This window comes from Melopsittacus undulatus, chromosome 14 (assembly GCF_012275295.1).
Source record: "Melopsittacus undulatus isolate bMelUnd1 chromosome 14, bMelUnd1.mat.Z, whole genome shotgun sequence".
NCBI lineage: Eukaryota > Metazoa > Chordata > Aves > Psittaciformes > Psittaculidae > Melopsittacus > Melopsittacus undulatus.
In genome coordinates, this window is record NC_047540.1 from 6,890,284 (window position 1) to 6,913,583 (window position 23,300).

The 23,300-nt window shown below is 59.5% G+C and overlaps 3 protein-coding genes and 1 non-coding gene across 6 annotated transcripts; 2 read left to right on the forward strand and 2 right to left on the reverse strand.

The window, feature by feature from the left end:
- Window positions 1-203: 203 nt before the first annotated feature.
- On the reverse strand, window positions 204-10,824 carry GMEB1 (glucocorticoid modulatory element binding protein 1). 3 transcript variants are annotated; one of them, XM_005142437.3, is made up of 11 exons: window positions 9,414-10,824; window positions 8,383-8,532; window positions 7,444-7,526; window positions 6,459-6,583; window positions 5,807-5,910; window positions 5,266-5,420; window positions 4,520-4,648; window positions 4,075-4,212; window positions 3,178-3,300; window positions 1,413-2,083; window positions 205-1,138 (listed from the first exon to the last, which is right to left on the reverse strand). In XM_005142437.3, exons 2-11 carry the CDS (start codon window positions 8,508-8,510, stop codon window positions 1,052-1,054), a joined length of 1,743 nt encoding a protein of 580 aa, XP_005142494.2. In that variant the 5' UTR covers window positions 8,511-8,532; window positions 9,414-10,824; the 3' UTR covers window positions 205-1,051. The 3 variants fall into 3 exon arrangements, with proteins under 3 accessions (XP_030899002.1, XP_005142494.2, XP_030899003.1); XM_031043143.1 differs by lacking the exon at window positions 9,414-10,824 and adding an exon at window positions 7,232-7,352 and having other exon boundaries at window positions 8,383-8,408; XM_031043142.2 differs by having other exon boundaries at window positions 204-2,083; window positions 9,414-10,823.
- Window positions 9,826-16,800, forward strand: LOC101869078 (discoidin, CUB and LCCL domain-containing protein 1-like). The gene is made up of 15 exons (XM_034069157.1): window positions 9,826-9,906; window positions 11,910-12,131; window positions 12,929-13,066; window positions 13,242-13,293; window positions 13,431-13,503; window positions 13,587-13,720; window positions 13,815-13,852; window positions 13,945-14,139; window positions 14,561-14,682; window positions 14,767-14,935; window positions 15,022-15,102; window positions 15,214-15,304; window positions 15,404-15,441; window positions 15,522-15,602; window positions 16,414-16,800. Exons 1-15 carry the CDS (start codon window positions 9,864-9,866, stop codon window positions 16,755-16,757), a joined length of 1,821 nt encoding a protein of 606 aa, XP_033925048.1. The 5' UTR covers window positions 9,826-9,863; the 3' UTR covers window positions 16,758-16,800.
- Window positions 16,801-17,097: 297 nt separating this feature from the next.
- Window positions 17,098-17,227, reverse strand: LOC115945389 (U11 spliceosomal RNA). The gene has a single exon (XR_004079743.1). It is a non-coding gene; the product is annotated as a U11 spliceosomal RNA (small nuclear RNA).
- A 263-nt stretch (window positions 17,228-17,490) lies between these two features.
- On the forward strand, window positions 17,491-22,985 carry TAF12 (TATA-box binding protein associated factor 12). Its single transcript, XM_005142438.2, has 6 exons — window positions 17,491-17,609; window positions 19,601-19,852; window positions 20,618-20,695; window positions 20,973-21,087; window positions 21,715-21,803; window positions 22,573-22,985. The coding sequence occupies exons 2-6, from the start codon at window positions 19,685-19,687 to the stop codon at window positions 22,606-22,608; spliced, it is 486 nt and encodes a 161-aa protein (XP_005142495.1). The 5' UTR covers window positions 17,491-17,609; window positions 19,601-19,684; the 3' UTR covers window positions 22,609-22,985.
- Window positions 22,986-23,300: the final 315 nt, after the last annotated feature.

Sequence of the window (23,300 nt, forward strand, 5' to 3'; positions counted from 1 at the left end):
GTGGATCCCTGATCCCAAACCCATGAGATCAGCTCCTGCAGATGTCCCTCCATGGGCAGCATCACCCCAAAGCTGCAGGCAGAGGGTCCCCATCCTGCTCTGAGGGGCTGGAGCCGAGCCCTCCTTCACCTACCCCTGCACAAAACACTCCAACCTGGGTCCAGTTTTCCAGTTTAATCCAAAAAATAGGCAAACACATCTTCCTTCCATCCCCCCTCCCCCGCCTATGGTGTGTTCCTTAATAGTTCCAGGCAAGCAGCTCCCCCTCCTTCAGCCTTCCCAAACCTCTTTCCCCTCTTCCCACCATGGCAGAACCCAAAGGGACCCCAGCCTTGGAGCAAAATCCACCTAAAGCAGAGGGAAAACCCCGTTATTCCAGCCCTGTGCCGGTTCTAATCCTGCACAGGGATTATAGGAAGGAAAAGAAAGGAAAAAGCCCAAATGAAACCCACCCAACAAGTAGCAACAAGCAAGGAGCAGCCCCAGCACATGGTGCAAATGGGAGCTGTCCCGATCCGGAGCCTAGCATTCCCGGGATAGCGACAGCACAACATGCTTTGTACATCCCATAATGTCCCTGTGGTGCAGAGCAGGGAAGGGAAAAGGGGAATTGGAGGGGTTTAAGATTGAGTTGATCGATTGAGCCTTGATGCAAAAGGCTGAAGGGATGGTGGTGAGCAGCACCGAGGGATAGGGATGACGGGGAAAAGTGCTGTGGGATTGGGATCCAGGCAGAAGGTCCTGGGACTTTGCAGCTGGGAAATGTGGACAAGGATCGTGGACTAATGATGGGAAAGAGCAAACAAATCCAAACCAATGGAGCTATAAACCCAACCTGTGTGGAGGGGAGGGTGAGGACAGTGACAGCAGAGCCACTGCCACTCCCCCTGAGCACGGATAATAACATTAACAATAATATAATAATAATAATAACAACAATACAAAAATCCCAGTTGAGGTGAGAGTGAAGAGTCTGAGAGAATCCCCTTCCCGGGGGGAAAACTCCAAATGAGGTACCTGGTCCACCCCAAAGCTGTGTCCCCTTCCACAGTCACACCAAGGCTTGGTGACCCTCTGGGCCCAGCGTCCAGTTCCTCCCGGCTGGGCTGGTGAGCAGGGATCCAGTGTCTCCAGGACCCTGCAAACAGGGGGTGTTGTTCAGTGCTCCACAGAGCCAGGGCTCCTGTGCTCCTCCAGCTTTTTGTGTGTTTAAACCTCCCCCCCCCAAATTAGAGCTATCTCTATTGTATACATGACAATGAAACAGCCATGGAAACAAATGGGGTGGCTGGAAAAGATGCTTCACCAAAAAAAGCTTCAAATGAAACCAAATTCCCCAACTCTTTCCCCAAACTGAAGCTCATTTTCCCCCACTTTTAGTCCTCCAAGACCACAATCTCCACGTTATGGACCTGGTGCTGATGCTCTTCCCCATCTCCCACCACTTTCTCCTCAGTCCTCAGCTCCGTCTCCAGGATCACTGCTTTCCCCTCCGCCTCCTCTGCATCGGCTTCGGGATCGGGCGCCGGATCAATCTCTATGATGGTCTGCCCATCATCCGAAGTGCCCTCCATGGCTTGGATGGTGGAGGTGAGCCCGGACTCCATGGCCACCAGCTCCACGGGGTTGACCACGGTGGCCACGTTGGCCAGGGTCCCGCTGTCCTGCATGGCTGCCGAGCTGAGCAGCGCCAGGCTGGAGGATGGGTGGAGGGTGACGGTGTCGGAGGAGCTGGTCTTGGAGGAGGACACCACGGTGGCATAGCGGAAGAGCTGGGAGCCGGAAGGCAAGGTGTGAACAGTCACCGGGCTGGAGCCTTGGCTGATGGTGGCCACCGGGATGTTCCCGACGGAGAACTGCTGTCCTACGGGTGCGATGGCGATGGGAGAAATGACGGTGAACTGGGGCTGCTGGATAGGGGTGGAAGGGCTGAGGACGGTGGTGGAGGCCGGGCGCTGCAAGCGGGGTCTCTTGGGGGGCTTGGGAGCGCTGACGGGCATCAGCACCACGTTTTGGATGGTTTGGGACTTTGCCTTCTGGTCCTTGGCCAGTTTCTTCTGCTCTTCCAGCTGCCGCTCCAGGTCTGCAGGGAGAACACAACCAAGCATCACACCCCATGTTTGGGACCAGAGGGCTCCTACTCATCTCAATGCTTCACTCAAATCAAACTGCACTGAAGGAAAAGGTGACCAGATTCTCCTGAGCTGCTTTTGCAGCTGATAGGGAACAAGGATTCATAGAATCATAGAATAGTTGGGGTTGGAAAGGACCTTAAGATCATCCAGTTCCAACCCCTGCCATGGGCAGGGACACCTCACACTAAAACAGGTCCCCCAAGGCTTCATCCAACCTGGCCTTGAACACTGCCAGGAGCGAGCATTCACAACCTCCCTGGGCAACCCATTCCAGTGCTTCACCACCCTCACAGTAAAGAACTTCCTCCTTAGATCTAACCTGAACTTCCCCTGTTTGAGTCTGAACCCATAATGCCCTGTGTCGGTTGTCTCCTCTTCCTGGGTATTTCAGACCCATCTACAACGGAGAGGGGGTAGGAAGCAGCAGGAACTGCTTCCCAAGCTTGGCTGGATGCCCTTCCCAGGATCCAGGCACTGGGAACAGGGAACAGGACTGTCTGCATCAGAAACCATCTCCCTCATCCCCTGTGTGTGTGAACACGGGCAGTCAGGAGCAGCCTGGTCATCTCAGTTATCCAGGGCAGTAGGGGACTGGGACATCCCAGATAAGAACAGGTCCTACAGGACACGGTGAGCAGCTCTGGGGAATCCAGGTCAGGTCATTGGCTTCAGCTCAGGGGAAGCTGTGCAGGACACACGATAGCTCCAGGCTAAGGTGAGCAGGCAGCTCAGCACCCAGAGCAGCTCAGAACCTCAGCACCCATTGCCTGATGCTGCTGGCATCTGACTCACACCCTCAGAGCCCTACATGACACCGCAGACTTTGGGCTGTCAAATCCCCCAAGCAACTGCTCACTGTGAGATAAGGGAGAGGGGAAATTCCACTCGAGCCCTAGGACGGAAAGGGATCAGGATGGGTTTGTTTCAGGGCAGCATGTGTTGAAAAGAACCCAACTATGGTTCATTTGGGGGTTATATGGAAGGAAATCAGCTCCCCAGAGCAGTAGCACGGGGAGAAGCCTATCCCAAGCACTGACTGTACCTGCCAGAGTGTAAAGAAACTGCTCCTCTCCTTGCTCTGTCTGGTTTTTCCTGTTGTCCAGAACCTTCTTGACCGTGTCCATCAGGCCAAACGTGTGGGCAACATTGTTCAGGACTGCAGCATCTGCAAGGGAAACGCATGGGATGAGTGTCGAGTCCCACGAGAAATGCTTGCATCACATCAAAACCCTGCTGCTGCTTCACATACAGCTCTGCTCTTCCACAAGGGCTGAGTGGCAAAGGCAGACCCAGCTCCCTCATCCCTCTGACATCCCAGGCCTCAATAACCCCATTCCCATGCTAAAGACCCAGAGAGGTATCACCCAAGCAGCTCAAAACTGCTGCAAATGAAAGCACCAGTTGCAATCCCAGAGATACATTGAGCTCTCCACCTGCAAACCATCCCCCCATGCACTGACAGTGGCATTGACACACCAGCTTCACTGACAGCTCTGCAGACTTGCTATTTGAACCTACTGACTTTAATCACTCCCAGCTCCAAAAAGCTCCCCCGACACAAAGATGTGCCAGCCCAAAGCTAACTTAGGGAAGACACCAAATAACCCTGCCTAAAATGAAGGCTGGGGCTTTGTGGATGTTCTCCCAGCAAGAGGTGCCCAAAGCCTGCGCTCACAGGGGTTGAACTGGATTAGGGAACCCTAAAAAGAGGAGTTATTTTTAACCCAGCTCACTTCCCTCCTCTGGTTCAGCCCCAAAACCAGGTTCTCTGACACAAGAGAGGGGGCAGGACCTGTTGTAGCCTGCACTGTCATGAAGACAAGTGTTGGGACAACTCTGGTCCAAGGGATGGACCCTTCTTACTTCATCTTTTGCCTGCAGCTGCCCTTTAAAACATCCTTCCCCAGGGCAGAGGCAGGGGCTGTGGCTCACCACCTACCTGTCATCTGGAAAGGAGACTGACCCAACCTCTGCTGGACACCCCTTAGGACTTCTTCTATCTCCTTCTGGATGTTGCACACAACCTCTTCCATCAGCCCCACATCAGCTATTCCTTTCCAGAACATCAGGGTGTCCTCTGGCACAAGGAGAGGGGGGAAAAAGAAGTCAAATGTGAACAAGCACTTGGTGGTTTCCCCCACTTAAACCATACAGGCAAGAGGAAGTTTGCAAGACAAGCTCTAATTTGGCCATTGGCATGGATATGTCATGCCAAACCCCGCCCAAATGAGTCCCACCCTGCCTGCAGCAGTGAGGAGATCCAGTTGGAGACCACTGGGACAAGCCAAGGGGCTGGGAGACAGCTCTGGCATCGCCTCAACTCTCCTTACTTCTTACAGGCCAGAAGAGGGGAAGGAAACAGCCAAGAAGCAGCCTGAGCTCACCTGAGATCTCCTCTGTGTCCTTTTTCATGCCATCTTCAGTGGCCATGGTGACAGCAGCCGTCAGAGCTGAGTTCCACTCAATGCCCTCCTCCATGCTCTCCTCTGACAGCGCGATCTGGGTGATGCTCCCTGCCAGAGAGGAGGTATCAGCCCCTCTGCAGCCCCTGGGGGGGGCAGCCCTGGGCCCTGCTTTGTTTTCCACCCCCTCAGATGACAGGGTCAGGGGCTGAGCGCCTCTATAGATGGGAAACAGAGCTGACTCTATCCCATTTCTAGGTCAAATGTGGGACTAAGTCAGTGTGCAGCCACTGTAGGGTGTCACCATGGTGCTTTCCAGGAGGCTCTCCTTAGCCTATGGATGACTTTGCAATCTCACACACCAGGGGCTTACAGAGCTGTACCTGCCCAGCTGAATGATGTGGTACAGCTGGGAGTAGTTCTTCCTCCTTAACCTCAGCAAAGAGATCACTTTCTGCTCGGAAGCATGGGATTCATTGGGAATTTGCAGTTGGAATCATGGAATCCTAGACTGGTTTGTGTTGGAAGGGACCTTAAAGCTCATTCAGCTCCAAGCCATGGGCAGGGACCCCTTCCACTGGAGCAGCTGCTCCAAGCCCCTGTGTCCAACCTGGCCTTGAACACTGCCAGGGATGGTGGGACTGGTGGGGGGGTTGAACCTGATTTGATGAGTCCAGGGAGGAAGAGGAGTGCCAGGGACACTGCCATGGCACTGAGTGGTCTCCTACCATCAGCTGATGTGGGGGTCTGCACCACGCTCTGCTGCCCCGGCACTGGTGCTCTGGCACTGCTGATGAGGAGATCGAACTTGGTGCTTCTGCAAGTGTTGGTGCACACTTTGTCATGCTGGTAGAAGTCAATCTGCCCCGAGTCCATCATCTTCCTGTGCAGGGAGGGGGGAAGAGAACCAAGCTCAGCTCAAATCTCAGACTAAAAGGAGTATTCCATGTAGGAATGCTATGGAGGCCATGAGAAGGACAGAGAATGGGAGACTCTTTGCACACAAAGTAGTGCAGGGCTTTCAAATGGCAAATACAAGCCACCCCCAGCTTCATAGACAGGGTTCCAGTCCTGTTTCACCCCTCACGGGTCCCCCAGGTCAGGGTGGTTCTGTGCAGGGGGAGGAACGGTGGCCTTGAACCACAGACTCTGCAGGCTCCAGCCAGGTAATGTGAGGCTCCAGGAGAGCTCCTGATGCAGACAGGTGCTGCTCAGGACCCGCAGCGATGGAAGCGTGGAGCTGGACACAGTGCTCAGCAAGTCAAATACCTCAGCATGATGCCTCCGAGGCGGATGGCTCTCTTCCAGTCCTTCAGGGTGGACTTCCCAGCCAGGTGGACAAAGTGCTTTGGGCTGATCAGCTGGTCATTGAACTGCCAAGGAGACAAGCAAAGAGGGTAACATCACTTTGGAAGTGGGGAATGGAGCACCCAGCACAGCCACCCACAAGTCCTCTAACCCCCAGCTTCCACCCAGGAAGAGGAGCTGCTTCTCACATCCCTACCAGCTCCCACCCCCTTGCCACTGCAATGCTTCTAACTCCAGGCTGGATCTGGAGCCACTGGCACTGGAACCACACAGCTCTACCTCAGAACAGCCCCGAAGGCCTTCCTAGGAAGCATGAACCAAATCACCTCCTTTTGGGAACAATTGGAGATCACTAAGGGAGACTCCTGTTCCAGCAAACAGCCCAGCAGCATCTGCCTGGCACAGGCATTCACTCGGCTGCCCTGTCCTGCTCCAGGAGCTGAGAGAGCTCCTGTTGAGGCTCAGCAGCTCCCACTGGAGACCCAGCCTTGGCTGTTCTATCAGCACCCGGAACCCAGCAGGCTGCAAAGCCACTCAGTCCTGATGCAGGGCTCATAAGGAAGTCCTGCAGAGCTCAAGCCTCCAGAGCTTGTGAGCAGCAAAGCTCCCTCACCTTCACACACTTGACATTAATCCCTGGGCAGACAAACTTCTTCCAGAGCAGGATGGCTTTGCTCTCCCCGCACGTGATGGGGTAGGCGATCTCAATCTCCTCGTTCGCCTCGATGCTGCTGGGGTCTAAGGGAGGAGGAAGGGGGAAAATGAAAGTATCCACCCAAGAGGATGGAGTCCCATGAGGTGAGAGCTGAAAGCTCCCAGGATGCACTCAGGGGACCAAAAGAAGGGCAGATCCCTGGTCAGGATCAGTCCTCTCTTGGTCTTCTCCGATCACTAACAGCAACTGGCATGTGCTTTTTCATCTAGCACCACTCCAAAGGCAGCTCATCTATCAGGACAAGGGGAGATGTGTCAGGGAGAACAGTCCTTGTGGAAACAAAATGCTCTCAAATGGGAAGCTCAGACTCCTCTGGTCTCTCTTTAGCAGCAGGAACAGCTATTTCCTGCTAATACGTTCTCTTCACACGCCGAAAGACTCACACCCCACACAGGAAGCAGAAGAGTAGTCAAGATCTAGTGACAGCACCTAATACCAGGAGCCTTTTCCCACTCATTCCCGGGGATAGCAGGGAGCTCTTGGAGCCAGCGAGCTCAGCTCTTCCAAACATCCAACCCCAAGTGCCAGGCTGTTCCTTCAGCACAGAGCCAGCAAGCAGAGTGTGATGCTGCACTCAGCGCAGACACAGCCACCATCCTCCTCACCAGCATTCCTGCTGCCAGCAGCCAGAGTGAAAGCTCGGCTCCCCTGGACCCCCTGGGAGCCCTTACCATTCATTGCAGGAGAGCCAGGAGCTCACTTCCAGGACTTTGAGACCAAGCAGTAACAGCAGACTCTTATTCCAGGCTATGCCCAGACCCTGCACCCACATCCATGCCTGGGAAACAGCATCTGCAGGGGCAGAGCCAGAAGGAAGCCCGACGAACTGGAGCCACCAGCCCTGCAGAGGAGGGGATTCTGCCCATGCCAAGCAGGAACTCACCGATCCCTTCTTCTAGCTTGTGGATGGTGTGGGTTTCGACAGCCACCACGGCGGCGCTGGCCTCAGAGCTCTCCTGGTAAATCCTATTGGGAAAGCAGGGATCCAGGAACAAATGATGGATTCAGCTTCACAGCATGGGGCTACCCATTCCTGCCTTGCCTGTGCTCCAGGGAGGTGGATTCTGTTTGATCCACTTCCACAATGAGACTCCCAAGGCCTAGGACAGGCAGAGGCGCTCCCAGCCCTGGCATCCCACCCTCCCCACTGCCAGTGCCATGAAGCAGCTTCGCAGTGGTGCTTCCTGGTGCCTTCTCCTCACATTCTGGACACAGGCAGGAGGAACCAGAGCAGAATGTCCCAGGATTTCCCCTCTCATCCCTGTGTGACACTGCAGAACCGGTGGTCATGCAGGGAAGAGTCGCTGCCATGCCTACACGTGGCTATTATCCAACTGGAGCATCAAACGTACATCACAACTGTTACGAGCCTGGTGGCAGCCACTTCTCTTGCAGCAGCAGCCCAGCTACCCCCAAATTCCCCTCAACATCCCAGTTTTGTTGTGCTTGAGAGGATTATCTTTGGGAATGCTGCCACGAATGCATGTACGGGTCTGGATATACATCCAGCAGCTGCATGTGGCAAAACCTCATTCTGGGCTGGAGAGGGAAGAGGGAGAGCAAGAGAATGTGTGGCCAGGGCAGCACCACCAGCACCTCTCCCCTTCCCTGCTTCCACAAGTGCTTCCACATTATCCTCACAGAACAACTGCAGTGCTCAGAGGCCCCATGGCAGCGACACACACCAAAGCCTTTGGGCTCTTTCTCCCTGCACAAAACCAACACAGACCTGGAAACCACAGCACCGGTGGGTCCCCCCGGCACAGAATTCCACTGGGATCCCCCTGATCCCACCCTGCACTTCCCAGAAGAGCCGACTCACCCTTGCTGCACCGGCTGGAGCTGCAGGATCACCTGGGTTTTGGTATCCTCCGGGTTCTCCCCTTCGTTGCCGTCACTTGGTACAACCACCACATCACCCACAGGGACGCTCACTTCGGCATTCGCCATCTCTCACATGAAGGCTGTGGTGCTGCAAGGGGGGGAAAAGCAGAGGCTGTGGCGGGGGGGACGGACAGGGATATGATCCATGAATCCACAGAGAGCACCGGGCATTGCGGATCCAGCACCTGGTGTGCTGGGATTCCTCCTCCCCATCACCACGGGGATGTCCAACAGAGAGAGGCAGAGCCCCTGTCCCATCCCACCCGCACGGTGGGGTTGGAGAGAGCACCACATGATTCCCAAGGTGGGATGCAACCGCCCTTGGGACGCTCTGATCCCTCGCTGCCCCACAGGGGAGCCACTATTGCCTTGGATGCAGCCGCCCTTGGGATGCTCCGACCCTCGCTACTGGGATCAGCCCAGGGCAGATGCTCTGCCCCCAAAGTGGAACCCTTGGATCCAGCCATCCTTGGAATGCTTTGATCCCTTGCTATAGGGATTAGCCGAGTCCTGATGCTCGGCCCCCAGGGTGTGATCCTTGGATCCAGCCATCCTTGGGATGCTCCGATCCTGGCTGCCGGGATCAGCCCGGAGCTGCCGCTCTGCCCGGACCCGCTGCTCCCGGTGGGAGCCGCGCTCACCGGGGCTGATCTCGGCTCTGGACCCCCACCCATAGCGCTCGGTGCCTCACTGGTGCCACCCTCGCCTCAGCACAACCGGTACTGGGACCTCCCCCCCCCCCCCCCCCCCACACCGGGGTCCGTTCCCCCCCCCCCCCCCCGGGGCGGCGCTCGGCGGGGCGGGGCCGCCCGGGGGGAGGGGGCGTGGCCTCCCCGTCACCCCCCCCCCCCCCCGCACGGCGGTGGCACGTACAGCGGCGCGCGCTGAGGCGCCCCCTCCCCTCCCTCCCCGCTCCGCCCCGCCGCCGCATGACCCCTCCCGGCTCCCGTAGCGCGGCGGCGCCCTTACCGTCACCGAGCGGCTGCGTCCGGGGGGGGAGAGGAGGAGGGAAGCGGGCCCGGTAGCAACGCGCATGCGCAGGAGCCGCCGTGGCCTCAGCCGCCAGCACTTCCGGCCGCCGCCTGCCGTAAAATAGGGGGGAACGGCGCCGCACTGCCCTCTAATGGCGGACGGCGGCACCGCACCCGGGAAACGAATGAGGGCCGCAGGGAGGAGGGAGGGGTCCGGTCACCGGAGCAGCGCATCCCGGTACCGGGCACTCATGGCACCCCCGCCGCTGTTACCGGGATCCTCAGTCAGGCTCCCTCTGTGAGGCAGTTGATTGAGAGCTCGGCGGACGAATGGCGTGGCGAGGCAGGGCGGTGATAGCCAATGGGAGAGGCGGGGCCGGGAGGCGGCAGCCAATGGGAGCAGCGGGGCGGGGCTGCGGGATCCCGGTGGCCGCGGAGCGGGAGGAGGATGGCGCTGGCCATGGCGCTGCGTTCAGCCAGCGGGCAGCTCGGTGAGTGCCGCTCTCACCGGCCCCCTTCACCCGCAGGGCTGCGGGACGGGGACCGCACCGGGACCGGGTCCTCCGGTCCCGCACGGGACGAGCTCCCCGCTCCATCGCTCCCTACACCCGGTTCCTGCCCCGCTCCTCCTGTCCCACCGTGGTCCCGGGGGTGCCAGCGCTGGCTCCGTGCACGCTGGAGCAGCGGGATCCCAGGGGCCGGGGCGCACAGCGGGGTCCGTGCCGGGGATGCTCCGAAGGGACGCTCAGACGGAGGGGTTTCCTCATTCCGAACACGCGTCCCCGGCTCATCCGGCACCGGCCACAACGGCTCCTGCAGCGACGGGAAACCGAGGCACGGGGCCGGACCCCGCTGTGTCCCGGACGCGTGTTATGGGAGCGGGTTACCGGTGCATCCCGACGGCGGTGGTGGACGAGGGGGGAGCTCTGCCGGGGGCTGGAGCGTGCTTCCCGGAGCATCGCCTGTTGTGTCTTCCCTGCATCCTGTGGGAAGACAAACAAATCCCTGGCAAGGGCTGATCCCAGCGGCTGCGCGCCCTCATCCCGCGGGGAAAGCCACTTATCCCGTTCTTTTTGGCAGTTGGTTTCATTTTGGAGAGGAGGGGGGGTGCTCCTGTGGCTTTTGTCATTCCCAGACCCTCGGTAACGTCTTTGGAGCCGAATTCCCGGGTGCGCCTGCAGCTCCCGGCTTATTTCTGCCATTCCCACCTGGCATGTGCCTGCCATTCGGAGGATGCTTTCCTCTCCTGGGATGGGTCCCCACCAGCCCGGGGGCTGCAGCCGGGGTTGGGGGGTCCATCCAGGACCCCAACTCGGGTGCACAGACCAGGTTATCCTGCCCAGAGCGGGTTTTCCATGCGGATCCCAAGGGATCTGACATTCCTTGCTGGAAACTCACCCAAAATATCCCAGTTTCTTGTCTTCTCCCATCTGGGAGCTGCTGTCCCTGCCAGCACTGGGGTCCCCCCGTGCTATTGCTTCCCCCCCCCCAACCTGATCCATCCAGCCTCTGCCCTGCTGAGGGTGGGAATTTCACCTCATCCCACATCCCTGTGCAGGGCTTGTCCACAGGATAACCCCCCCCTGCACACTGGGGAGCCGCATGGGCTCTGTGGAAGCGCTGGCACCGTCCACCTCCGGCCCCCCCTTTTTGTTATCCCTGCGGGATTTTCCCCGGCTTTGTCCCATCTCCGGGCGACAGCAACGGGAGCCAAGGCAGGGGCAAAGCCCTTTTCTTGCTGGGATGCTGCTGCTTGGCAGGAACAGCGGCTCTTTGGGGATTGTGGGATGAGCCCCACATCTCCCAGCCCTGCTTCCCCCCTTCCCGCATCCCAGTCCCGCCCGGAAATCCCAGTTCCGGGCACTTTCAACTCAACTTCCCAGGATATTTCGTGTCCAGGGCTGGTGATCCTGGAGAAAAGTCCCTTTTGTGGTGGATGCCTGGGGAGGAGGCGATGGGGACGCAGCTGCCCAAGGTCATCCTCAAGGATAAGGCTGGAGCTGGGGCTTCTGAGGGGCTGCTCCATGGGGGGAGTGTTTCCTCTCTATCCCACAGTCCGAGCCTGGTTTGGGATGAAAGGACCTTAAAGCTCTTCCAGTTCCAACAGGCAGGGACCCCTTCCACTGGAGCAGCTGCTCCAAGCCCCTGTGTCCAACCCAGTCTTGAACACAGCTTCTCCATTCAACCCATCCCAATGTCCCAGCACCCTCCCAGGGAAGAACTTCTTCCTCAGATCCCATCTCAGTCTCCCCTCGGGCAGGTTAAAGCCATTCCCCTTGGCCTGTAGTATCCCCCAAATTGGGGTATCCCCCAAATTGGGGTCCTCCTGGCCTGGGGGGTGCAGAGGAGCTGGGTCAGGCAGCATCACCCCTGGATCCCTGTCAAATGAGAGATGCTTTGGATGAGGAAGGGGATGCAGGCACCCATGGGGGTGATTCCAAGGGGGAAACTGAGGCAGGGAGCCCCACTCACCCCATCCTTGGTCTCTCCATAGGGGACGGCTGTGGCCACACACTGCTGACCCCCCAGAGCGGCACCCTCAGCTCCAGGAACTACCCGGGCACGTATCCCAACCACACCATGTGCCGCTGGCGGCTCCGGAGCCCCCCCGGCACCTTCCTGCTCCTCACCTTTGGGGATGTGGACCTGGAGCCTTCGGAGCGCTGCGCCAGCAGCTCCCTGCTGCTCACTGACCCCCAGGCAGGCATCTCCTATGGTAAGAGGGGAACTGAGGGGGGTGTCACTTGTTAGCAAGGTGCTGGATAGGGATAACAGTGTGAAAATCCATTGTTTTATCTGTTTTCATCATGGGGAAGGGGGGAATCTATGGAAGGGGATATCCAAGAAGGGGGATACCCAAGGAAGGGGCTGTTGCCAAGCTGGGATTGAGGGGGGGGACACCCAACTGGAACCAGATGCAGGAACCAATTAATCCATTCCATCTGCCCAGTCACCGCTCAAACAAATGCTTCCCAGAAGGATTTAATGGTCCGGGAGGGATTTGACAGTGCTGGGGGAGGAAGTGTCACTGATGGGGTGGAGGAGCAGCCCTGAGGCTTGGTGAGGGGCGTGGGACGTGATGGGGAAACGCTGTGACATCCCTGCAGTGTCCCATGTCCCCTGGGCTCAGCATGAGCCAGGCAGGGTGAGGATGTAGGTCTGGAACTGAGGTCCAGCACCATGTCCATGGGGACACAGGACACAGCTCCTTGTCCCCAGGCAGCAATGGGTTTGGGTGCCCCAAGCCCCCTGTAACAGACATGATGCAGAGCACAGACACAACGGGGGGTGATGGCAGTGCAGGGATTGGGGCTGGCCGGGAGCAGAGATGTCCCTAAGGAACCGGCTAAGCCGAAGTTTAATCAGGGAGATGGAGGCTGCAAATTAATGTGGATTCCATGGGAGGGGGGTTTAGGAGGCAGCTTTGGTGGCACCTGTGAAAGGGGAGGTGGGGACACAGCCCAAAGGCTGGGGCTCCGGGATCTGAGACCCCCCTCCTGTGCCTGTCCCCAGGGCCCTACTGCAGGAATGCTGTCCCCAGCACCCCACTCCTGGTGACCAACACCAGCACTGTGACCGTCCTGTTCAACAGCACCAGCCACCGCTCGGGACGGGGCCTCCTCCTGTCCTACGCCACAACGCAGCACCCAGGTAGGGGGAGCATCCCCCGGGTCACCCCCTTCGGTGGGGGTCTCATCACGTTATCCTTTGGCTGGGGACACAGCATGGGAGATGGGGGCACCCTCCCACCCCTCCGGCCATGGAGCACAAGGGGATGAAGTGCTGGCAGGGGGGTCCCTCACCCTGGGCTGGCCCTGCCTTGCAGACCTGGTCTCCTGCCTGGTTCGAGGCACCCACTACACCCAGGAGCACATCAGGTGAGCGGCAGGAGGTGCCCTGCTGGTCTCCCTCAACCCCGGTTCCATCCCCATCCCCTCTCCTGGGGCTCTTGGGGTGCAGCTGAAGGGATTGGGATGGGGGTGAGCCCTGTCCCCCCCATCCCCATGTGTTTCAGTGTGTACTGCCCTGCCGGCTGCAAGGACATTGATGGGGACATCTGGGGCAACCCCAGCCAGGGCTACCGGGACGTAAGTGCAGAGCCATGGAGGTGCTGCTGGGCCATGGGGTGCCCCATAGGGTGCTGCTCTCACCCCATTGCTCCCTGGTGCAGACGTCGGTGCTGTGCAAGGCGGCCGTGCATGCCGGGGTGATCGCGGATGAGCAGGGCGGGCAGGTGACCCTGGCACGGGAGAAGGGCATCACGCTATATGAGTCAGCCTTTGCCAATGGGCTCCACTCCAAAAGGTGAGGGAGGGGGTGCAGGGACTCCCACTGTGCCCCACACTATTGCACAGCCCCCCCCCCCCGGCTCGGCTCACAGGGACCCTCCTCCCCACAGGGGATCCCTCTCCGAGAAGCGGCTCCTGTTCCATAAAGGTATTTCCCACATTTCCCCTCAAACGAAGCCACGGTTCTGGCAGCAGCCGCGGTGCCAGCCCGGCTCCCACCCTGCCCTGTCCCACTGCCAGCCTGTGCCGATGTGCTGGAGGTAGCTGCCTTCAACGCCTCGTCCTGCTGGCACGAGGTGGATGCGCTGGGCCAGGACCGGGCCTGGGGGGCCCAGCGGGCAGCGCTCAGCACCCCCGGGCACTCCTGGGCAGCAGAACCCGGCTCTGAGGCCGCTTGGCTGGAGCTGGACCTGGGCGCCCGCAGGAACATCACTGGTGAGTGCTGGGGACACAGCAGCGCAAACGGGGGTGTCCCTGTCCCGTCCCCCCCCCCCCCACATCCGCAGCCGGCTCTGTTCATGTTCTGCTCCTGCATCTGGTGCCAGCAAACGCCTTTTGTTTGGCCGAAGCCAGCCCAAAGTGGGGGCTTTGTGCGGGGAAAATGGGGCCATTGTCCCAGCCGGAGGCTGGAGGAGGCAGGAATGTGGCGCTGGCAGCCGGGGCCGGAGGTTATCGGCTGCTGGGGACAGCACTTGGATCCCTCCCAAGGATGGAGGGTCCCCCTGCTCCTCATCCCCTCCCAGCAGGGATGTGGGTATCCCAGAGATGGGGTGATTCCAGCTGGGAAAGCTCTGCCCCATGCAATGGGGCACAATGGAACAGCCCCCCGAGGCCTTGACAGCAGGACCTCCCTCAGGCATCATCACCAAGGGCTCCTCGAAGCAGCACGACTACTACGTGAAGTCCTACCGCGTGTCCTCCAGCCGCGATGGGAAGAACTGGAGACCCTATAGGGGCAGCAATGGGCAGGAGGAAAAGGTGGGCATAGGATGGGTGTGACACTAAGGGGGTGCAGCCCCCCTGCCTATGGACACATGGGCCCCTCCTCACCCTCTCTGGCAGGTGTTTGAGGGCAACACCGACAGCCATGGGGAGGTCTCCAACGCCTTCATCCCCCCCATCGTTGGGCGCTACGTCCGTGTCACACCCCAGAGCTGGCACCAGCACGTAGCCATGAAGGTGGCCCTGTTGGGATGTCAGTCGGCGCGGGGCCGAGCGCCCCGGCCCTATGGTGAGCCCCTTGGGGGGTGGCCCCATCCCATATGGCCCCGTGGCACCTCCACTGTGCCCAATGGAGGTGTCTGCTCTGCCCCACAGCACCCGGTGTCCCCAGGGACGTCCCTGTCCCCACCAGCCACGCACCCATCCCTGGTGTCGCTCTGGACCCGGAGAAGGCAGGTGGGTGCCGTGGGGCTGTGAGAACACATTGATTGCATGGGTGTCTGGCACCCATGGGTGCAGAGGGGTGGGATGGGGCACCCAGGAGCTGATGCTGCCCACCCTCCCCAGGCTCCACGCTGCTGCTGCTGCTGCTCATTGGCGGCTTTGTGCTGCTGTGCTCCAGCCTCCTGGTGCTGGCTTTCCTGTGCCGCAGGAAGAGGTGGGTCCTATCCTGACCCCAAACCACAGCAGCAAGCTGGGTACCGAGGGGGGCGGTGCTGGGGCCTCCTCACCCCCATCTTGCTCTCCCCCTTGGCAGAAAACCAGCGGCGGACCTGAGCTGTGGGATCATGAAAGGTAAAGAAGTGCCCCCAAAGCCTCCATGGGGCCAGGGGTCCTGCTGCATGTGACAACGGGGGGGTTTGGTCTCTGCTCAGGGCACCCCAAGCTGGACCCGAGCTCGGTGTGTTCCCTGCAGACCCTGCCGCCCCATGGCTCCACGCTGGCCTCCTCACCAGGTAATGGGGACATCAAGGTGTGAATGGGGGCTCTGTCACCCCTACTGCACCCTGGGGTGCCCGTTGCCACCCAGCACTGCTCTGATGTGCCCTCAGTGGGGCATGGGGTGCCCTCAGTGGGGTTTGGCATGGGTCACTCCAGTTTCTCTCAGCCCCGGGGGGGGGCACAGATGTGCAGGTTTGTTCCACCCAGCCCACATCTGGAACAGCAGCACAAGGACCTCTCTGCTGTGCTCTGTGAGTCCCCCCCTGCAGCCCTGATCCAGCTCTGGGGCAGCAGTACCAGAGGGACCTGGAGCTGTTGGAGCGAGGCCAGAGGAGGCCATGGAGCGGCTGCGAGGGCTGGAGCAGCTCTGCTCTGGAGCCAGGCTGAGAGAGCTGGGCTGGGGCAGCCTGGACAAGAGAAGGCTCCTGAAGGGGAGACCTGAGAGCAGCTCCAGTGCCTAAAGGGGCTGCAGGAAAGATGGAGAGGGGCTTGGGACAAGGGCCTGTAGGGACAGGCCAAGGGGAATGGCTTGAACCTGCCCGAGGGGAGACTGAGATGAGCTCTTAGGCAGAAGCTGTTCCCTGTGAGGGTGCTGAGGCGCTGGCACAGGGTGCCCAGAGAAGCTGTGGCTGCCCCATCCCTGGCAGTGCTCAAGGCCAGGCTGGACACAGGGGCTTGGAGCAGCTGCTCCAGTGGAAGGGGTCCCTGCCCGTGGCTAAGGATCAGCTTTAGAGTCCCTTCCAGAACGAACCAGTCCGTGTTTCTGTGACCCCTCCATCCCTGTGTGCCCGGTCCCGCACTCAGAACCCGGCTCCCCCCTTGCAGAATACGCGGAGCCGGACGTGGTGCAGCGGAGCCCCAGCAGCCAGGCCCCCCCCTCCACCTTCAGGCCCCCTCCGGATGAAGGCTACGCTCTGCCGCTGGTCCTGAGCCACTACGACAGCCCCGGCAGGCACCACGAGTACGCGGAGCCGCTGCCGCCCGAGCCCGAGTACGCCACCCCCTTCACGGAGCCGGAGCCCCCCGCTGCCGGGGCCCCCCTGTCCCCTTTGCTACGATACCAGAGCCCGGCCCCTCCCCGGCCCTGGGGGGGAACCGGTGCGGCGGCGAGGGGTGACAGCCCCGCGGTGGAGGGGTCGCTGTCACACGTGTACCACGAAGCCTTGTGAGGCGGGCGGGGCGGGGCCGGCGCTTAACAACACCCGTATTTATAAACGCATGGAGTGTGTCTGTAGCGGGAGCGCTGCCTCCGGTATCGGTGCTGTTGCAACTGGTACCGGTATCATCGCATGCAGGGTCCCGGTGCTACCACCGTACATTCCCGTTGCCACTGGCACAGGTACCATCGCACACAGGATCCCGGTGCTACATTCGGTACCAGCCCTATTGCCCCTGGTTCCGGTATCACCGCAATCAGAGTTCCTGTACCACTGCGCTTGGACGCAGACCCCCCTCCCTCCTGTCACCGGTACCCCCGGTCCCGTACTCCCTCTCTTCCGTTCACGTGACCGGGGCGCCGGAACGCACGGTTACCGGCGGCCCCCGCATACAAAAATTGTGCTTCCGAAATCTCTTGATGCCGATTCCGCGGGGGCGGCCGCGGGGCCCCCCCGTGCCACGCACGGCAGAAGCCCTTTTTACTGGCGCGCCCCGCCCCGCCGCTGGGGAAGGCGCCGCACTGCGGCTGAGCTCACGGCGAGGGCTCCCTCCCACTGGGGGTCGGCTCTTCCATACCGGATTCCCCTCAGTTTTCCTTACTTTTTACAGCTCCTTTTTTGTTTTACCGTTTTTTTTTCCCCGTTTTCCCCCTCTCCGTACCCTCATTAGGAATATGCAAATTCCGCGGTGCATGGTGGGACACCCCCATCCCTCTGAGGTAGTCAGGCAAGGAACGCGCTGTGGCGGGTGCGGCGCCGTTTTCTGATTGGCTGCATCCTGGAGCACTTCCGGTTCCCCCGGAAGGGCTCGGGGTGCGCGGCGGAGAGAGCCGAGGGTCGGTCCGGCCGCGGGGCTATGGGGAGGTAGGGACTGAGGGGCTATGGGGCGGAGCTATGGGGCGGTGCGGGGCTATGGGGTGACGCGGAGCAATGGGGCTGTGCAGCGGCACGGCTGGTGCGGGGCTATGGGGCGGTGCGGAGCTGTGGGGCTGTGTGGGGCTATGGAGCGGCACGGCTGCTGCGGGGCTATGGGGCAGTGCGGGGCTATGGGGCGGGGGAGCTCCGTGTTCTTTGCCCCGGCCTCACCCGGGGAGGGAGTCCGGGGCCGGTCGGTGCCTGGGAGTTGACAGCAGTGAGCGGGGCTCGGCCGTGACACCGGTTACCGGTGACCTTGGCTCTGCTCCCCGGTAACCAGTGAGAGGCTCGGTCCGGTCCTGTCACGGGGGGGGGGGGAGCTCCGGATGCTGAGGGTCGGTGCTGGGTGGGGAGGACCTCATCCTGTCCTTTACAACCCCTTGGAGCTGCTGGAAACCCTTCATAGGAGCAAGTGCTGAGGCTTGGCTTGGCCATAGAAGTTAATGGGGGCTGTAGGATCTCAGTGAGCTACAGCAGGAGGCTGGGAGGGTGACTGCAGACACCAGCCCCATCCCTGCCCTGCTGCTCTGCGTTGCATTGACACAAGGATTACACTGGGGCAGGTTTCTCCTCCTGCTTTAGGGTCCTTGGAGATGGGCCTGCTAGGGACCAGGTCCTGTCCTCTTACAGATAAACCCTCTGGTGCTGTCAGTGTGTTCCCTTGCCTGTATCCTCTCAGAATGGGCGTTCCTATAGGAATGAGAGTTGTGTGGAAGAGAGCAGGGTGAAGGCTTTGGGCAGTGGCCTCTCCATTGGCTGGCCCCACAGCGGCTGCTGATGTAGTTAAAGATGCAGACACAGACAGAAGTAAAGCCCGGCGTTGCCATGTGGGATTTGCCCTGGGAATCTGCACATCCCCCTTGTTTCATCTTTGGGGATCTTCACAACCTGCGGGGGGGGGATCAAAGGAAAGCAACAACTTCCTGCTCACCAAGTGCTTCCTGCTGAGGATTCCTGCTTTGTGGATTTGTGGTGATCAGCCTGACCCAAAGCTAAGCCTCACCTGAGCTCATTCCTGAGCTGGTGCTGAGCTCCTCATCCTGAAGCACCTGAGGGGCTTCAAGTGGGAGATTCCTGCTTTTCCTGTGTGAATTCAGCTAAAATTGAGGTAGAAACTGAGCTGCAGAGCGTGTCCTGGGCACAAACCCTCCTCCGAGGGCTCCGTGTCCGTCTGTGCATGGGTGTGCCTTGGAATGAAGCTTCCAAGTGCTCCTGCCTCGTGTTTTGGTGTGAGTTAACCCAGACTAACGGAGCCTGGGACGATGGGAGGGTGCCTGGGGCACAGGTACCGGATGCTCTCTTCATCCCTGCCTTTTCCAACCCAAGCTGATGAGGTGATTTCAGGAGGGCTTGAAGTGTTGATGGGGCCAGAAATGAGACCTCCACACTGCAGCAGGCACCCAGGGGGAGCTTGAACCCTGGCTTAGGCCCATAGAGCATGGAGATGGAGACTCCCAACGCTGTCCCTGCCATTCCCCTGGCACTGCCTTTGGTTACGTCTTCTTTGGGTGGTCTCTTCCTCAAAGCTCCTTGTGGTCCAGTGGATGTTTGTGCTCTCTGGCAGTGTTCAAGGCCAGGTTGGACACAGGGGCTTGGAGCAGCTGCTCCAGTGGAAGGGGTCCCTGCCCACGGCAAGGGTTGGAGCTGGAGGAGCTTTAAGGTCCCTTCCAACCCAAACCATTCCATGATGGTGTGGAATGAAGCAGGATGCTGAGCAGAGGGTGTGGGTGGCCACGTGTGGGATTCAGTGTGAGGAATGTGCTTCTCATCCTAAACTATTGCATTGGCCCAGGGGAGGTTTCTCCTCTTCTCAGCGTTGCTTCTCCCTTGCTGCTTTGTCCAGAGAGCCCCAACCTGCAGACCTCCAGGTTTGTGCAGACAGACGTGATGGGCCTGTTCCATCCCTTCCCTTCTCGCTGACGGGGCTTTTCCTTTCCCAGCTGACCGGTTCTGGTGCCCAGCATCCCAAGAAGCAGCAGGGCCGAGAGAACCCGCATGATCTGAAAGCTAAAGCCCAGCAGATTATGAACCAGTTTGGTCCCTCGACCTTGATCAACCTATCGGGCTTCTCCTCCATCAAGCCAGAACCAGCCAGCACCCCCCCTCAGAGCTCCATGGCCAACAGCACCACAGTGGCAAAGATGCCCGGAACACCCAGTGGGGGAGGCCGCCTCAGCCCTGAGAGCAACCAGGTAATGGCATTCCCAACTGCAGGACAACACAGGAGCAGCTCCCAGGGCCGGAAGGGGCCTCTGCCTTGTGGGCTGGCGTTGGTGCTGACCTCTGTGTGTGTGTGTGCTCGATGGGGAGTCCCTGCTGTGCATCAGTGCTGCTGCCCATCAGGCCCAGGATGTGCCCTCCCTGGGAACTGTGCTCATCCCTTTACACAAGCAGGGTGCGATGGCACCAGGAAGGGCAGGAATTCCCTACGTGTGTCTTGGTTCATCTGACAGATCCATGGGGATAACTTGCATCCAGATCCTATAAACCCCAGTTTCCTGCTGATGCTGAGCATCAGCAGGATTTCTCCTCCCTTCCCTGTTGGGGCTGCTCCCTTCTGCCCCTGAGGAACCCCACACTCACAGATCCATCTGTTTCCCATTGGAAGCACTAAAGCTGATAGGAGCCAGAGCCATAGGAACACTTCCCTTGTGCCCTGAGCACAGATTTAGTCACTGACAGGCGCTTGCACTTGCTGTCTGCCTCTCAGGGCTTCCAGTTCTGCCTTTGCCCCTCTTGCTTCACCATTGTAGCACCGGTGGAGTGCAGGAGACTGATTTCTCCTGGCCTGCTGCATCCTGTCCAGAGCAGCTGCTGGTGCTTGAAATGGCTCTTTAACACCTCCTAGTTCTTATCTCTGCCATTCCTGAACTGATCCCTGCCTGCCTTGGGCCTGGGGGGAAGCTGGGGGGGTTTGGCTGGAGCAGGGCAGTAACTGGCTCCTCCCACACTCTCAGGTTTTAACCAAGAAGAAGTTGCAGGACCTGGTGCGGGAGGTGGATCCCAACGAGCAGCTGGATGAGGATGTGGAGGAAGTAGGTACCAACCTGTGCCAGGGGCCGCAGGAAGAGCACATTCAGGCTTTTCCATGGATGCTTTGTGCAGAGCAGGGAGGGGTGGTTCACTGGAGCATCCTGTTGGCTGCAGCCTGCAAGCGTCCATTGGCATTGCAGTGCCAAGAAGGGGTTTCCAACAGGAACTGCAGCAAACCCCTTTGAAATGGGACCTTCTGAGGGCTCATTTTCATACTTGGTGCACAAATTCAGCTGCTCAACAGGGAGAAAACTGGTTCTTGTCTTTGTCCTGCCACAGATGCTGCTGCAGATCGCTGATGACTTCATTGAGAGCGTGGTGACAGCAGCCTGTCAGCTCGCACGGCACCGCAAGTCGAACACCCTGGAAGTGAAGGATGTGCAGCTGCATCTTGGTGAGTGAATTGGGGTTTGATTGCAGAGGATCCCAGACTGCTCTGTGTTGGAATGGACCCTAAAGCTCATCCAGAGCCACGGGCAGGGACCCCTTCCACTGGAGCAGCTGCTCCAAGCCCCTGTGTCCAGCCTGGCCTTGAGCACTGCCAGGGATGGGGCAGCCACAGCTTCTCTGGGCACCCTGTGCCAGCGCCTCAGCACCCTCACAGGGAACAGCTTCTGCCTAAGAGCTCATCTCAGTCTCCCCTCAGGCAGGTTCAAGCCATTACCCTTGGCCTGTCCCTCCAGGCTGTTGTCCCAAGCCCCTCTCCAGGTTTCCTGCAGCCCCTTTAGGCACTGGAGCTGCTCTCAGGTCTCCCCTTCAGGAGCCTTCTTTTGTCCAGGCTGTCCCAGCCCAGCTCTCTCAGCCTGGCTCCAGAGCAGAGCTGCTCCAGCCCTCACAGCATCCCCATGGCCTCCTCTGGCCTCGCTCCAGCAGCTCCAGGTCCCTCTTATGTTGGGGCTCCGTTTCCTCGCTGGTGTGTGGATCCCCAGCACGTCTCCAGCAGTGCTGTGCTGTCAGGGGGTTGCAATGATGGGGCTGCTCTTGCAGTCGGGGCAGAGCTGAGCTGTGCTCTCTCTTCTAGAGCGTCAGTGGAACATGTGGATCCCAGGCTTTGGTTCTGAAGAGATCAGGCCCTACAAGAAAGCCTGCACTACAGAAGCTCACAAACAGGTGAGGAGCCCATGGCACACGTGTGATATGGGGAGGGATGGTGCTGGACTCATAGCACGAGGTGAATTTGTAGCCTCTTCCACCTGCTTTGGACTTGAAATCTCTTGGGTTTGCTCTCAGTGCATTGGTTTCTAAGTGCATGGTCAGAGCTGGGGAAGGAGCTGTTGGATGATGCCCATAGAATCACAGCATCACAGAGTGGTGTGGGTGGAAGGCACCTTAAAGCTCATCCAGTGATGATGTCCGGTGGACCCCTTCCACTGGAGCAGCTGCTCCAAGCCCCTGTGTCCAACCTGGCCTTCAGCACTGCCAGGGATGGGGCATTCAACCCACGCCAGTGTCCCAGCACCCTCACAGGGAAGAATTCCCTCCTAAGATCCCATCTCCATCTCTCCTCGGGCAGGTTCAAGCCATTCCCCTTGGTCTGTCCCTGCATCCCGTGTCCAAAGCCCCTCTCCTGGTTTCCTACAGGCAATTTTCCACCTCCCCTCCTAAGGTTCTGGCAGGGACAGGAGCCCCTGAGCTGGGCTCTGATCCCTGCTCTTCCCATCCCTCCACATTTCCCATGCTGAGGAGCACAGGCACTGCCTTTGCCTCTGGCTCCCACTTGGGACCCCATTAAGATTCCAGCAGACCTGCCAGACCTGTGTGGAGCGAGTCAGGCAGCGCCTGTCCCCAGGGAACCCCGGACACCCCCATTCCAGGCTGCCGGAAGGAGCCTACTCCCAGGCACTCGCCTTCCCAAGGGATTTCTCTTCCTTTCTTGCAGAGAATGGCGCTGATCCGCAAAACCACCAAGAAATAACCCAGGGCTGAGCCAGGAGGGAGGAGCCATGTGCGTGTGTTCGGGATCTGCCTCCGCCGGAGCCCCCCAGCACCACGCAGGGGTTGGGGGTTCCATGCTCCACACAGAAGCAGGGATTTCCCCTTCGTGCTGCAGCAATACCTGGAGTTCCCGAGGAGATTCCAGCCCCTTCCTCCCGCGGAAACAAAGACTCTTTGTGACTTGAACGTGGGTTTCTCCTCTCAGTGATTACCCAGGGGATGAGCGTGTGTGGGACAGTATTAGAAGCATCCGTAGAGGTTTTCGTGCCCTCCCTCCTGCCCCGATACTTTGTAATGTCAGTGTTTCTATAAGGACTTGCCTTTGTTTTACAGGAATAAAGAAGTTATTAATGTACAGCCTGGTGCTGGGCTGTGCAGAGAGAAAGGGGCAGCAGCTCCATCACCGGGGCTTGGCTCTGGTGCAGGATCCCTTTTGGTGGTGGTAGAGAGAAGGGAAGGGGTTTGGGCTGCTCTCTGCGGTGTGGACAGAACGGGGCAGGCGCCGTCCTCTCCTGCCTGCAGCCCATGGGGGTTGGATCATGGGATGTGGTGCCTGAGGATGAGCAATGGAGCCTGGCTCCCAGCGTGGGGTGTGCAGGGGGGGCTGCTGGACATGGCCCCCTGAGCATCGAGGGTTGGGCAGTCAGAGGGCTTCAGATGAGCCCTTGGGTG